The sequence below is a fragment of the Branchiostoma lanceolatum genome, chromosome 13 (genome assembly GCF_035083965.1).
Source record: "Branchiostoma lanceolatum isolate klBraLanc5 chromosome 13, klBraLanc5.hap2, whole genome shotgun sequence".
In the NCBI taxonomy this organism is placed as follows: domain Eukaryota; kingdom Metazoa; phylum Chordata; class Leptocardii; order Amphioxiformes; family Branchiostomatidae; genus Branchiostoma; species Branchiostoma lanceolatum.
Genome location: NC_089734.1, coordinates 5,553,669 through 5,569,678, shown reverse-complemented (window position 1 = coordinate 5,569,678; position 16,010 = coordinate 5,553,669). Strand labels below are relative to the sequence as shown.

Sequence of the window (16,010 nt, the reverse complement as noted above, 5' to 3'; positions counted from 1 at the left end):
CCTATTATCCTTTGATTATTTTGATGTCATATGCATAATGTACTGCATTATGATATGTTGAATGAAAAATATTAATTCCTTCAAACCTGATCACAAATTTGTAGGACATTTACATGTTGTGGGTTGACATTTGTGAGCTCAGGAAACATTTACCAAAAATGTTATGATATAATGTAGATTTGGTGTTTCAAAGGTTTCTCCCATAAAAGCCTTTAGATCCTGCAATTTCATTACAATAACTGTAAATTTGAAATCATTGATCCAGTTTTTCCAATGGCAATACTTCGCCAACACCAACAGGTTGATCTATTCATAAACCCTGTAATATCCCTTTGAAGTATCTTGTCATTTTTAGCACACTGCTAAATGTTCATGTAATAATAAACAGTGCCAGGCGTTCCTTGTGATATATTCCAAGACTGGAATGTGTTATTTTATCAGGACTAGTGCCCCCGTTTTAGCTCACGTGCCATTTCCAACATTTCCTGCCAGAGGCGGTTTTGTTATGCATGGCACTAGTCTTGTTTTTCTCATGAGAAGTGTTGAGATGAAGGCAGGAAAGATATGTGGTATGCAAGGAGATTTTGAAAATATTCTGATAATTCTACATAAGGGTCCGTACTAGGGGGTAGATTGTTTACATTGCTGGGGTAACCATAGCAACTACAAGATGATTGACATATCTTTCTTGTTACTGTAGAGCAGTTTGATGCATCAACAAAAGATTGAAAATTATCTTATGTTCTATGTCCATAGGGTGCCTTCTTCATCATAACGAACATTAGACCATTCATTTCAAAACCTTTTAGTGTTTTTGAACTGAATATTAGCCAAGTAAAATGTATGTAATTTATAAGATTATTGGAGAGATTATATATAATAACAGTATTGAAAACCAGGTGTGATAGACTAAATGTCAATGAAAAATTGTATCCCATAACTGTCACATATGTGCCCTTTATAATTTCTTCAAAGAACTTCCTCCTCAGTTTGACTTTGAGTTATTAGTTTCGTACAAACAGTTTTGCTTCAACAGCTAACTCAAAACCACTGCAAACACTCCTTTTTACCTCTACCACACTTTTACCTCTACAATGTAAATTCCTGCAAATAGTTCCCTTTTTACTGTAATTGAATCATATATTCTGTGCTTTCCCCACAGTGACGGGTCCAAGATTGTAGACATTGACAACGACGGCGGCCCCCTTGGGATCCATGTGGTACCTTATATCGACAGTAGCGGAAGGTGAGGCCTATATTTTAATTTCTTAACAAAATACATAACAACGAGGCAATCAGACAAAATACATAACAACGACCCCCTCAGGCTCTGAGTACCCTCTGGTAGAACCTACAGAAAATATGCTGCAGACACATGCACAGACAGACTGATACACTGACAGGCAAGCAAATAAAAGCATAACAATACTTCCACTCGCTTGTGATAAACATTTAACAACGTGGCAATCAGAGATGGCAGACTTCCCCCCCCTAAGGTTATGAGCACCCTCTGGCAGAACCTACAGAAAATACACTGCAGACACACACACAGACAGACTGATACACTGGCAGACAAGCAAAAAAAAGCGTTACAATACTTCCACTCGCTTGGGATAAACAACAGCTTTCAACAGCTGTATTCACTCCAATGAAGTTCCTAGCATACTTTTCTGTCGGATGTTTAGAAGTTGTCTCTACGACATGCAAGACGCATTGTGTGCATTCACCTTTCACTGTCCTTGTGCATACTTTGACCTCTTTACAAAATGATTGAAATTTCTCGGATTTACAGTATTAGAATAGTCGGTTTGCATTTTCTTGGAGTGACTTTCAAAATTTTATTCGTTGTTATAGCTTTAGTTTAGCGTCTAAAATTTCTCTAAACTGTTGTTGCCGATTGCAGAAACTTCGGTCTATCTATCAAGAATGTGGAAGATGGCAGCAAGGCCGCTCGAGAGGCACAGTTGAACAACTTTGATGTCATAATCGAGATTAACGGAACTTCTCTGCTAGACGCCACCTTTGACAGGTGTGTATCTGAAACCACCCAGCGATAGTTTCAAGTCAAGTTAAAGTTCATAGACCCATGAATATACTTGTTAGTTAGCCTTTTCAATGTAGAATAAAGGGACTGAAAAGCAGGTCAGTCAAATGCTAAGTCATCATCTGAATTAGAAAAGCTTTCACACAAAAGAAGACCCATGAAAACTGCTTTGATGACAACCTTGAAAGCACACTCGAAAAATCTTGTGACTCTATTGTCCCGGCATTGTTGGCATAGGAAGTGTATTTTCTATATGTGCTTTAAACACATTGTTTGCCGAGTTCCCTTTGAATTGGAAAAAGAAATATATGTAGGGCAAATGCAGAAAGAAAAGCAGCTTTAGAATGTAAAATCATTCTCTTTTTAGTGTGTGGAAAGAATAAACAGGATTGTTCGTAGAGAAAAAAAAGCGTGTTTGGTTGTCAAAGGCACAAGATTCCCTCGAGAAAGATTTAGATGAGTGCTGATTTTGTCCATTGTTTGTGTGGAAATCTTCTCACTTATTTGTGTGACAATGTTTCTGCTTCAGAGCGCAGCAAATTTTCAAGGGGGCCATGAGCACTTCGGTGGTAAGTCTCCGCGTATGCTCGGAGAAACCGGAGTCATCCAAGTTCTTCCCCGACCAACCGGTGGTGGACGGCAAACCCGCGAAACCGCCAATCCCGAGAAAACCGGACCTATCACTGCACGACACTGGCGAGAGATCGCCGGACGAACCGATGACTCCGACCAAGAAAGTCCCGCCTTCGGTGCCGCCGCGGTCGCCGACTACGACGTTGTCCAAAACGAAACCCCTGCTGACGTCGCCTACGAACACGAGAAGAGTTGGGAAGAAAATCCACATACAGTTAACCAAAGGTTGGTCTGAGGAGTTCGTCAACCGGTCTTTAATTCTGTTTCAATCTTTGTCCAGTTGCTTTTTGCTTGATAATCTAGTATTCATTATTGTAAAAAATTGGTCAAAATCATGTTCTCGGAACATTATCAACAGAAAAATTTAATATATCCATAACACAGTTAACCAAAGGTTGGTCCGAAGAATGCGTCAACTGGTCGTTAATTCTGTTCCAGTCTTTGTTCAATTGCTTTTTGCTTGATATGCCTTTCTAACCCAAATATTATCAATAGGAACGTTTAGCATGTCCATAACATTGTAATATATGCATAGAAAATGTACAGAACTAGAAAGGCAACATTTTCGAGAAAATGCAGGATATTTCCCTACCATTATTGATAAAGGAAGTAGGAGTACATACATGTATGTATGAGTGACATTCCTACCATTTACCAGATCATTTTCAAAACTGTCACTATCAAGAAATACATGTTAGAGCACGTCAATTTTACAAAGGGAAGGGGAAAGAAGTATACAAATTGTATACTTCTTTCCCCTTCCCTTTGTAAAATTGACGTGCTCTAACATGTATTTCTTGATAGTGACAGTTTTGAAAATGATCTGGTAAATGGTAGGAATGTCACTCATACATACATGTATGTACTCCTACTTCCTTTATCAATAATGGTAGGGAAATATCCTGCATTTTCTCGAAAATGTTGCCTTTCTAGTTCTGTACATTTTCTATGCATATTTCTTGAAAGTTGTTGTAATGTAAGCATGTACAACAACTTTTGCTATGTCTTGACTGCCTAGATTTTCTCCCTTTCTCTTCTTACATGTTCCTACTTGCACTCCTTTTTGCAGAGGGTAAGTCCCTTTACAAAGGCTACCATATACGTAGCTTGCATGCTAATATTTAAGCAAATATTGTCTCTACAAGCAAAAATAACTTCACAGACTGTAATGCTTTTTTAAGTTCCATGCACGTGTGTGGTATTAGAAGAAGACATTGGAAAAGTCATTTGGTTGTTGATTGCTTTCCCATGGCTTAGCAGTCACTCATTCGCCATTCCCGAGTTTGGCACTTGCTTTTTTCACAGGCTTCATAGTAACTTGATTGAAATGTCACTCTGTGTTTCTAAATTATGAAAAAAAATAACAAAACAGGTGTATAGAAAACAATTTTGTAGCCAAATCAGTTTTTCTTTTTTTCCAGAGAAGCTTTAAATGAGAGATTTTTATGACTGTATATGTCAGAACATGTATGTAAAATGTCCATCACAGAGTGACACATCATAATATGAGTATTTTTCTACCAAATATGGGCCTTGGAAAATTAATGTTGTGTTTCCGGTTACAGTCCTGAAAAAAATTAGAATAGGTAGGGATTCTCTCTTTTTCTTCTTCTTATAGATTTCGGTCAAACTCAAAGTGATCCAAAAGTGTGGGTACTATTAGAATTATGCAGGTTGTCAACATAAATGGAATCTAGGTTTGGTGGGTCTTTTTTCTATAGTAACAGAAATGAAGAAGAACTTGTTGGAAAACAATTCTACAATGTTGTCATCACTCATGTCCCTTCCCATTTTGACCTCCCAAAAATGCTAGGGTTGGTAGGTTTTCACTAGCCTGGGTGCCATCCTATTTCTACCGGGGCTCCTACACTCGCTTCCCTCTATTTTTTGAGGGAAGCGAGTGTAGGAGCCCCGGTAGAAATAGGATGGCACCCAGGCTAGGTTTTCACTGGGGTAGTCGGAAACACAACATTTTTTTCCTAGACCATACCACTGTTTAGCTGCTTGTCTAAGTCTCCTTGTTTTCACAACAACACTGCCCATTCCTTTTCCTCACTCGCTCACTGGCTTCAAATTAGAATGTAAGTCTGTGTTTCTTTCTTGTGGTCTGTGTAATAGACTTCCCCCTGCTTTTGGTATGTAGATGGCTTCCTCATGTAATGTAAAATGTGCTTCATGCATTGTGTAGATTTTGTATGAAAATGTTTATTTTGCATCTGATCTAAATCCTATGTAAGAGACTGTGTATAGTGCAGTTTTTGTCAACAGCAAAGGAATGTATGTAAAGATCGTATTGGTCTCCTTTGAAGTAAGTTGTTTTACCGGTATTGATACAAAGGTTTTCAACACATTCCATGATACTCCATGAATACTACATGATTTTCTAAGCCATTTTATTTAATATACTGTTACCTGATCCATATAGGGAAATTCCGCGGTTGAGCACTTTTTGCATACTGAATACCAGTACACCTGCAGGGCTCTCCCCAGAACCTTTAGAGCAAGTTGGTTCTATCGGTCTGCAGAGGTTGAAACTCAGGAAATTCAAGCAAATTCTGCCAAATTTCCTGAATTTCAAAATTAACATGGTTACACTGAGATTGTAACAAGGTGGTGCAATACCAATATTCCATTGCTTTAGGGAGAGCCCTGACTTTGGTTGTTATTTAATACACTGTTTCAAAAAAGGATTTTAAAAAAGAATTGTGCAATATGAAGAAGTGGTTTTCGTCCCCGTCCATAGGTATGGACGGCCTGGGGTTCAGCGTGACCACGCGGGATAACCCAACAGGACGGAACCCCATCTACGTGAAGAACGTGATGAACAAGGGCGCCGCGGTCGAGGATGGACGACTGAAAGCGGGGGACAGAATAATGGAGGTAAGAAATTCTTGATCAGTATTTTTTTAAAGTCATTCCAACCAAATGCTTATAGACTAGTCCTTAACAATGACACAATTAACCTTTTTTCTGCTGCCTAAGTAGATAACCAGACTTGTGTATAGAATTGATGTTGAAAGCTTACCATAGCAAGGTGAAGGTTAGAGATATATCCACATATATACCAAAATTCATATAAATCCAACAAAGGCATCTTGAGTTATAGGTGCGAACACACAAACACAAAAACAGTACCCCCGTCAGAATTGAACCCCCTTCCTGGATCCATGGAGGTATCAACTCACATATTGTAGTACATGTAACCAGAATCCCATACCCATAACTTGATATCCTGCAATGTTGATAAATACAAGGAGAAATGCTTGCTCTTTATGGCAGCAACTCTGGCATGTTAAAACTTGTTACCATGCATTCTTGGGAAGCTGTATATCACCCCTAATCATGTGTCAGATGTGGGAAAACCATGTATCATATTCATGTTCCCACCACTTGGAAAAACCTTGGCGGCCATCTTGTGGTGACCCCAGTGACCTGACAGATGTTGGTGACCTGATTATTGATGTCATGTCACTGTAGGTTAGACTGAAGAGAACAGGTGGAACTAGAGTAAATATTTGCGCTAGCGGCAAATACAGACAGGTTTGCCTATGGAGAAGACATTACTAGCCTAATCAATACCAACCAAGAACATTATATAGGGATAATAATGCCATTGCACCAGCGTATCCATGGTCAGAGGCACACATACTGCCGATTTTCATAACTGTCGCGAGTACCCTCCTCCACGGAGATTAAAAGTATTTTTTATTCACAATAATTTACTAATTAGTAATGCCATGTTAATTTGATTATAAGAACGACATCGCATATACCATGTGTGCATCACTGTTCGTCTGTTTTGTCTGCGGCTGCCACCCTACCCTACCATTTACACCTTTGCACTGGTATAATATTATGACGTCACATCTGACTCCCGGAAGCCGCAAAACTACTCGGTAATCATCTTCTGCCACCCTAACTTCTGCCACCCTAAATAAAGAATATTTATCTCCATTCATAAAAGAGGTATGAAACAGCATCCTTGTTTATTCAAGCTACATATATGTCGAATATGAAGCCCCTACCATTTTTGCATTTGATTTTGCAAATATAGTCATCATCAGCATAACACACCTAAAGATAATGGTTTTAGTAAAGCTACCTACACATCCAATGTGGCATCCGTAGTATTCATCGTACAGGAAATATGAAGTTTCTTCAATAATAATGCAAATGAGGTCCTCATTAGCATAACATACATTCCATTGTATTCACCTTTACTAAAGCTACCCACATCACTAATATAATATCACATCCCTAGCATTTACCCTAAAGGAAGTATAACTTTTCTGCATAAATTATGCAAATGAAGCCCTCATTAGCATAATGCTCCTCCATTATTTTCGACTATCCTAAAGCTGCCTACACCTCCAATATGACATCTGTAACGTTTATTGTAAGGAAAACATAGATTTTCCATAAATCATTAATAATGCAAATGAGGCCATAATTAGCATACTGAACATTCAATTGTATTCGCCTGTCCTACAACGACATTCACCTCTTATATGACATGTGTAGCATTTAGCATAAGGGAAATATGAAGTTTCTGCATAAATTATGCAAATGAGGTCCATATTAACATAATACACATAAAGATGATAATGATAAGTACATATGACTTAAAGATGAAACACCTTTCCTTTACCAGTGAGGTGTTATAGCAGTTTCTATTAATATGTTAATTACCTTCGATCAGAGACAGAACTACACATGAATATATCAATTATCTATGTTAATTATCTAACAACGTGGATTGTGTCAAGATAGTAAAAAAACTTATCTTCTTGCCTATTAATTGATACCAGTTTAGTATTGGTTAATCTCTATTCAGCATCAATTCAACTACATTTTCATGTAGTGTTAACCCACAAACAAAAGTTACCAGCTTAGTCGGTGGTATTTCTAGTGGGAAGACTGGCTGGACTAGACAGTACAAAAAGCTTGAACTGCAAATGAATGATGGCAATGATTGATAATGTTAAATATTCAGCAGATGATGTAATGAATAAGCTATAGTGACGACCCTAATTAATATTGATATGACTATTATATATTCAGTAGAAGATGTATCTGAGCTACAGATGTCATGAATAAGTAAAAAGGCGATGAATAAGTAAGAGGAATGACTTGCGTCACAGTGACAAAATTAGATATCATTGGCTGATGCACTGCTACGTAACAACATGGCGGCGCCCATAGACCACGTGATCACAATCGTACTAAAGCAATACAGGCTTTGACATACGTCAAACCTGTAATAACTTAGAAGTTGGTGGGAATGTATAGTGTAACATTGAGTTATTTTATACAGCTGTTCTGAGGCCTCTACCATGTTTATTTGGAAGCTAAAAGGCTTTGAAATTGATGTGGGATTTGGAGGCCCACTAGTGATAATTTCGTAGTCCCAAAACAAAAATTGATAAAGAATAACAAAACAAGTTAAACAAGATTTGAAATAAATGGCCCAAATGACATACTTATTTGTCATACTCATATAGATAGCCTATCTGGCATATGAAATATATCCTTAATTTCCGGGTTGTAATTTCATACCAGCTATACATGATGATATAAGCCATATAAATGGTTGTATTCCAACCCATACTATATAAGTAGTGACAACTGATATTCCCAATGCACCAGCAATGAAAGACCCTACTGAGTGGGAAGGGAGCTCCTGTTATATCCTTTTATATCTGCCAGAATGAGGCAACTGTACAGGAATGTACCCCACCAATTCTACTGGAATGTATCCTGTGCCAATTCTCATGTGCAGCATTTGTGTCCCAGCACATATGTCTGGAATTGTCGTTCCAAATTATGTTGGGATGTTTTTTTTCCTCGTTGGCTTCGTCTTATAGTTTGGCATTGGGAATGTTACAACGTGAGGAAATCTAAATTCCGTAATTTCGTAAGAATCTTGTAAGGCTGAGTTTGTGAATAATTCCATCTGGATTTGGAATGAGTCAGTCCCTTTGAGATCCCAGAACAGGTGGTAAAGCTATTATAGTTGTACTATACTGGCTGTAGTAATGTAACAAGTCTAGGGACTGTGTTGGTAGAGGGAAAATGAAAAACAGCAGTGATTCCGTGAAGCGGCGTTCGCGCCCACGTTCCGTAACCTGGTGGGACGACGAAGATGCAGTTGCAGCGGTGCAAGAGGTGGGGGTGAGTCAAAAGGGTGTGACAATATTGAAATGAAGATTTCTCTGCAATTGCTTTGCTACAGCCAACATGGACAATTTGAGTAGACACAGGTCCTAGAAGGAAAGGTTGCCAGCACATGTCAGTTTTTCCCTTGTTTTGTACGAAATTGTTTCATTCTGCTCACAGAGAGGGTTTTCAGAACATCGCAATGCTTTGGCTTTGACTTACCTTATCTCTTCATTGCAGGCACTAATGGCCCATATCTTGATAATGGTAAAAGAGAAACATTACTCAACATGCATGTACATGGTCTTGTTTTGACTGTTTTTCTTTTGGCACCCTCTAGGTGAACGGTATCAAACTAACAGGAATGACGTTGCAGGAACCTGTGTTTTTGTCCTGGACATGGTCCTGTCTTGACTGTTTTTCTTTTGACACCATCTAGGTGAATGGTATCGTGGATTACCTGCTGCCCCAGAAAGTCTTTGGGACTACCTTTACCTCTTCTTACATACCACGTCATTGCAGGCACATGCACATATGCTGTGAATATGGTATACACTGTGCAATTATCCCTGGTTTTAACTGTTTTTCTTTTGGCACATCTAGGTGAACGGTATCGAGCTGACTGGAAAGACGCAGCAGGAAGCGGTGAACATGCTGCGGAGCATCCCGATCGGCGGCACGGTGAACCTGGTCGTGTCTCGGCAGGACGAACCGGTGTTACCTAGGGAGCTGGTAAGGACTGGACTGGGAGCGCCGTGGAACGGGCACAAAATAGCGTGGAGCGATAGCCAATGGGGGCACGGGAGCAATGGCCGAACTAACCAATCACGAAACAGATCTGATTTTGAACAAACCAATCAGAACAAACCAATCACAAAGCAGATCTGATTTCAAACTTACCAATCACCAAACAGATCTGATTATGAGCAAACCAATCACAAAACAGATCTGATTTTGAACAAACAAATAGCTCTACAGATCTGATTTCTGTAATTATTTGATATAAGATTTGAGCTGATCTTTGCATATTCTGAGGGTGTCATTTTGATCACAAACATGATTTCATGTCGAAATCAAGGTACCCTGATTTGGGGTTTCATAATGAAGCATGTGAATATGATTTGAGTTTTGAAATTATGTGTTGTTATCCGATTATGAGTGTCTGGATTGAACACAAATCTGTCCCTGTTTGTACTATTCAATCCATGATTTCACTTCTTTGTGAATTGCGTCGGAATATTTTTTATTGATTCTTTTGTAGATATAGATGTTTGCTTTTTTTGTTGTGTGTTCAGCTTTGAAAGTCGTTCCAGTTTGTAAACTTTCAATATGAGACTGTAGTGATTTAAAAGTGCAAAATTTTTGTAGTGAAATGATCTTAGTATCAAACTAATCAAAATTTCATAGCAAAAGATCAATCAATATATTTGAAAAGTAGTGATTTGAAATCAAATTCTCTGATTGTTGTTGCCGTAGTGTGCTGCACCGCGCTCTCGTGCCCCCCTCCCCACTCTTGTTTGTTCCCTGTCCAGCCCTATAGCAACACTCTAGCTACAGTGGTTACTTGCAGGACCTCTCACCACCCAGCTGTAGGAAACACGTGCCCCCCTCCCCCCTCAAGTTCTTCATCATGCTTGATTTTCATATCACCAGCTTAATAATGAATCATTACATCATTTTGGCGATGCCTCAAAAGCGGAGCCCTTCTGCAATTTCATGCTCATCATGCCTTGTTCATTCTTGCTTGTTCTTGACATTGCCTTTTTTATGATTTATGCTTCTCACATTTTGACAGAGAAATCATTGTTTAATGACGTCCTCATTTGAAACACTCTGTTACTGACTGACTGCCATGATTTTTATCCATGCTAAAAATTTGATTGCTTAATTTATCTTCATGCTTTGTATTGAGTTGACCATGACTAAGTCTTGCTCATTTTTTAATTTTTTTTTCATGATTACTTATCAATTTTGCCATCCACATGTTGCTTCTCAACTCTGTTGTCTTTTCTACATTTCTCTAATTTTTTTCTGCATTTCTCTAATCTCTCTTTCCAAAAGCTTTAGCTTCACTGCTGTTTTTTTTCCAATGCCAACTCTACTGTGCACTCCTCACCCTTTTACAAAAATATCTCTGAGTCAGTAATTTCCATTAATGCAATTTCTGTTTCATATTCATTCTTTGCTTTTTCGCTTTTTCGATAACCTTTGGCTTTGCTTCCTCCCCCCAAAATAATATCATAATAGAATGTCTTCTTTTTGAGTAACTGGTAATGGTCGGCCCCCCTCTCCCTTCCCTTGAATCCAATTTCAGTTTTTCGGTCTCTGGCTCTCCTGCTTTTAAGAATAACCCGCTTCTCCCACAAGAAAAATGATGACGGAATTTTTTTCTGTAGTAACCCAATAACCCCCCCTTCTTACCCTCCCCCCGACACTTGCACAGTAGACGTAGCGCATGTTTCTCGTAGGACGTAGTACCGTGTGTGACGTGTGCCTGTCATTTCTAGATCTCGTACCCACCACTCCCCTCCTACGTGTACCTGCATGAAGACAAGGTTAGTTACTCGTCCTCCATTTCAGCAAGTAACGCATTCAACCAACATGCCACTAACGACATGGCCTAGAATGTAGTCAATTGAAAGTACTCTCCAGGCAGAGGTTAGGGTCCGGCTTGTTTTCAACGTCTTTTTATCAGGTTTTCTTTTTGTCCACCAGCCAAAACAAGCCGGAGGCTAACCTCTAACTACGTGGCCTAAGGCCGTAAGATGTAGTCTAAGTACTCTTCAAGCAGAGGTTAGAGTCTGGCTTGTTCTCGACTTCTTTTTCAGGCTTTCAATTTTGCTGGTTTTCCTTCTGTCAGCCTACCAAAACAAGTCAGGACCAAATCTCTGCTTGGAGATTATAGTTTACGCCCCTGTCACACATTCAGGACTCACGACTTTGTTCCCGACCATTACCCAACCATGGTCTGGAGAAGGTTGGGAGGCTATGGTTGGCTATGTGTGACAGGGGCTTTACTGGGGTGGTGCCAATATGTTAGCAACAATAGTGGTAGATGTTAAAGTTTTGCTGATGAAGCTCGTAGGAATAGAGTGTCTGTATTGAGATTTAAGGTGGTATGCTGTGGTTTTCGAAAAAACTGTAGTGCTAGGTATTTGACATAATTGTTTAAGGCATGCTCTTTTGATGTAGTAGCGTAGCATCAAACATTTTATTTTATACTATGTTAATTTTTTTCATATATGAAATGGAGTGAAGTGCCAGGAAGTTAATACATTTTGTACCACCTGCCGTCACTATTGAGTGATGGCCAGTGTGCCCAGATGTAGAGTAGGTAGCTTCCTTAAATTCTGAAGAAGACTACAGTATGGTGGTGGTCAAAAATTTGATGCACTCATTGCTTATTGTGTAGATTAGCAAGGAGGTTATAGCCCTTGATGGAGCTTCCAAAGTTTTAGCTTAGTATTAACTGAACAACCAACTCAGATGAACTTTCATGTTAATGTAAAGAACTTTTGAATTCCTTTCCTACCCAAAGCCTGAAGATTACGCTGTAAGCGACGCGGAAGACCCACGCCACGGTCTGACCCCACGGAAGACACGGGAGTACGTAACGTTGGAGATCCCACTCAACGACACAGGGTCAGCAGGGTTAGGGGTCAGTGTCAAAGGTAACAAGTCAAAGGTTGACGGCGCTGACCTGGGAATCTTCATCAAGTCTATTATAAACGGAGGTGCAGCGTCCAAGGTGAGATTTAGATGACTTGAATAATTGTATGATTGCTTGTTTGTTGGTTCAGGCCCTTGTAGTGCCTAGTGGAACATGGGGTAGCATGTAGTTTCAGGAGAAGGGTATATTTTTACAGGGAGTTAACATGTTTGAGGCATGATGTATATATAGTGTGAATGAGCTTATAGATCGAAAAACCAGTGTCAGCTAATATTGCCCTAAAATTTGGTCATAAACGTGTTTATATATGTTCAATGAGCCTGTCATTTAATTTCAATACAGTCAAACATGTTTGTAGTCACCATTCAAAGGACACATTAGACAAGTGGCCACTATGAGCAGATTTCTTAATGCTTGTGTCAATGGGACATTGATCTAGAAGACTACCATAAAGTGGCCACAATGGCTTGTACAGAGGTGGTAGTTTGTACAGGTTTACAATATAGTCTATAGACCATTCGTATACAATGTTATATTCAACGCGTCAAATTTCATGGTTTTGTCCCTTTTTTATGATAGGATGGTCAACTTCACGTCAACGATCAGCTCCTGTACGTTAACGGCGAATCCCTGGTCGCTCTCCCGAACAACGTTGCCATGGAGAAGCTGCGGAAATCCATGTCCACGGACGGAAACATGCGCGGCTCGATCCAACTCGTGGTGGCGCGAAAAATCAAACAGAACAACACCTTACCGCAGACTGTCGAAGAGCCCCTAAACGAGTGGGATCAGCCGATCGACATAGGTGCCAACCACACCAACAGGAGTAGTACGCCGGGGTCGAGTCGTAGCGGAGAAGAGATCGGTAACGGCGTATCAACGTCAGAAACAAGTGAGAATTCCGATATCACCGTCGTGCATCGGGATATACAGGACAGCAGTGACGAGATGGAAGAAGACGACCTAGAATTTCACACAGCGCACCCCGTGTTGGACAGATTAAAGGGACAAGCGTACGGCGTACGGAACGAATCGTACCAGAGCGCACTGGGCAGGGACTCTATTGGGGGTCGGGTCACGCCGAGACATTCCCGCGAGCATAGCGCATCGTCGCATTCAAATGAGCTTCCAATGCCAAGTCCGATTGCGTCAAATACCAAAGTTTCACCCACAACGAACATGACTGGAGAGACCATGTTAATAGAGAATGAAGGTGCACAGGAGGTGAGTTGTTCTGATTCATTTTCACCGAAACTGGTTTGGCATGATACGTATAAACTGCATGAAATTTAATTGGACATCTCTTAATAGCATTCAGATCATCATTGTGCTAGATTGGGAAGGCTTAAATCAAAATTCAAGCAGAAGATTTTGTAGCCTGTCAGAAGGATGTTTGTCCCTTGCCTAAATATTACTAGTTTTAGTCTTGGCAAATATTCTGATAAAGGAGAAGAATTCGAAGTTGTTGCCAACTTCAGTCTAGTTGCCAACTTCAGTCACTACTGAAAAACTGCAGCTGTGCAGAAGCACCACCTAGCAGTTAAGAATCGTACTTCAGTATAATCAACTTTGGAGAACTGCACTGGGATTTCGTTTTACTCAAGTCTCACTTATGTTTCATTGTAGAAGAACTGAAATGGGATTTCTTCTTTTTGCATGAGACTCCCTTATGTTTAGTTGTCAGAGAACTGACTGAGGTTTCTTCTTTCTACATAAGTCTCATCTATGATACTCCTCATTGCTATCTTGAACTCAAAAATCTAAAGAAACTTTCTGAACTTTTGGACTGTCTGGTCCTCTCTGCCTCACTCCTTCTCTCCTGTTCTGCACATGCTCCCAGAGGAGATACTATACCACCCTGTTCTATTGCTACTTACAGGTTTGGGTCAGTCTTCATCTTCACATGTCATTCCATCTTTCACCTCCTTTCTCTGGTAGCAGCCTCAGTACACAACTGTTCTGTTAGTAGTACAATTAGTGGTCACCAAATTGGAAAGATTGATTGTACAGGGTTTTAAAAATGTACAAATTGAATTACTGTAGCCAACCTTGTTTTTCAGTTCCCTGTGCTTGAGTTCTTTTTTTCCCTGAGTATCCATTTTTTATGTGAGTTCAATAGTTACCTGAAGCCTGTATTGTACTGGAGTACAAATGTAGATGTATAGTTTTTAGATTATTCTGTTATGTCAAGAATGAGGAAAAGAAAAAAAATGTTAAGGTATTGATAGCAGAAATAAGAAACCCTCAAGCTTTCAATGACTTAGAATAAACTGTTTCATTGAAGAAACCTTTGAGTAACAAGTATTCTTTTGCTTTCCACAGAGAACGAGAAAAGCGAGCAGTCAGCACAGCGGGAAGAACACTCCGACGCTGTCGTCTAGCTCCCGTAGCAACGAGGAGGACGGCGGGGCGCCCGAGCCTCCCGAGTGGCTGGTGGAGTGGGACAAGAACCAGGACGAAAAGTAGGAGAACCTCCCTCAATTTACCCTGGGAGACCAGACCCCGTATTTGGCGCGACCCACTACATGTGCGAACTCTGTGTTTGGCTAGTAGAGCGTGCTGGATCGTGGGGTTCAGCAGGATAGTGGGGCCGGGAAAGTTTGGGCACATCGCGCCCAAAAGGGGGTTTGGTCACCCAGGGTACTCTTAATTCTAACTGCATTATTGTATGTTTTTATGTGAGTATAATGTTCATGGACTCAAAGTCATTTATGATACATAATATCCAAAAGTTATTTCTTAATGATATTCTATAGAGTAAGGTACAGTTGTAAAATTGTCCCAGTAGATTCTGTTGATGTTGGCAAACATGATATCTGTAAATTTGTCTTGAATTCTAAATACCTAGCATGCTTGGTTGAAAATGCAATCTATAGCAAAGCTGTATTGCACTACTACTAGCTATTACAAAAGCTTGACCTGAATTGACTGCTTTACCTTATTGCCAAAACATTTTCAAACCAGCAACTTTCAGCAATTCTCTTAAGCAGAAAAGATACAGACTCTTACAAAAACTGAGCAATTTTTTTTTTAAAAATAAACAAAATATTAATGCTGCAATATCTTCTGCTGTTAAATGAGCCTTAGAAACAAGCAAAAAAATCATTCAGTAATTTATTTTTGAACATACTTTAACAAAATTAAGCACAATTTTTGGGAAAAAAAAGAAAGATAATGGGGCAACATCTTCTGATGTTTCAGAAGCCCGGGGCCTGACGATATGGGTATTCCCTTCGCCAGGGACGGCTTCGGCCGACAGAGCATGTCCGAGAGGCACCGCGGAGTGAAGGACGCCAAACAGACGGACATCTACCAGAAGAGACAACACAAGACCAAGAGCATGGATCTGGGTGAGTTTTCTACGCTCAGAATTCGAAGTACTAGCTCAGAAAAAAATAGGAAATAGTCATACCTTCAAGTACCAGAGTTATCAACCCATAATTGAGGTGTTCAAAATTTTGTTATTTCCTAGAACTCGTTGCCACCAAGTACTGTAGAAGCATCCAG

The 16,010-nt window shown here is 39.8% G+C and overlaps 1 protein-coding gene across 9 annotated transcripts in view; it reads left to right on the top strand.

Annotated features, from left to right (window-relative positions):
• The window catches only part of LOC136447456 (partitioning defective 3 homolog), a 74,878-nt gene that overhangs the window by 39,779 nt on the left and 19,089 nt on the right, over positions 1–16,010 (top strand). For 7 of the 9 annotated variants that reach the window (XM_066446377.1, XM_066446376.1, XM_066446373.1 and 4 more), the window contains 10 exons: positions 1,163–1,246; positions 1,904–2,029; positions 2,574–2,902; positions 5,421–5,557; positions 9,437–9,565; positions 11,341–11,388; positions 12,372–12,581; positions 13,083–13,727; positions 14,826–14,965; positions 15,705–15,853. In XM_066446377.1, the coding sequence (XP_066302474.1) occupies positions 1,163–1,246; positions 1,904–2,029; positions 2,574–2,902; positions 5,421–5,557; positions 9,437–9,565; positions 11,341–11,388; positions 12,372–12,581; positions 13,083–13,727; positions 14,826–14,965; positions 15,705–15,853 (1,997 nt within the window). The remainder of the gene's footprint in view (positions 1–1,162; positions 1,247–1,903; positions 2,030–2,573; positions 2,903–5,420; positions 5,558–9,436; positions 9,566–11,340; positions 11,389–12,371; positions 12,582–13,082; positions 13,728–14,825; positions 14,966–15,704; positions 15,854–16,010) is intronic. The other 2 variants (XM_066446374.1, XM_066446375.1) reach the window with 2 other exon arrangements.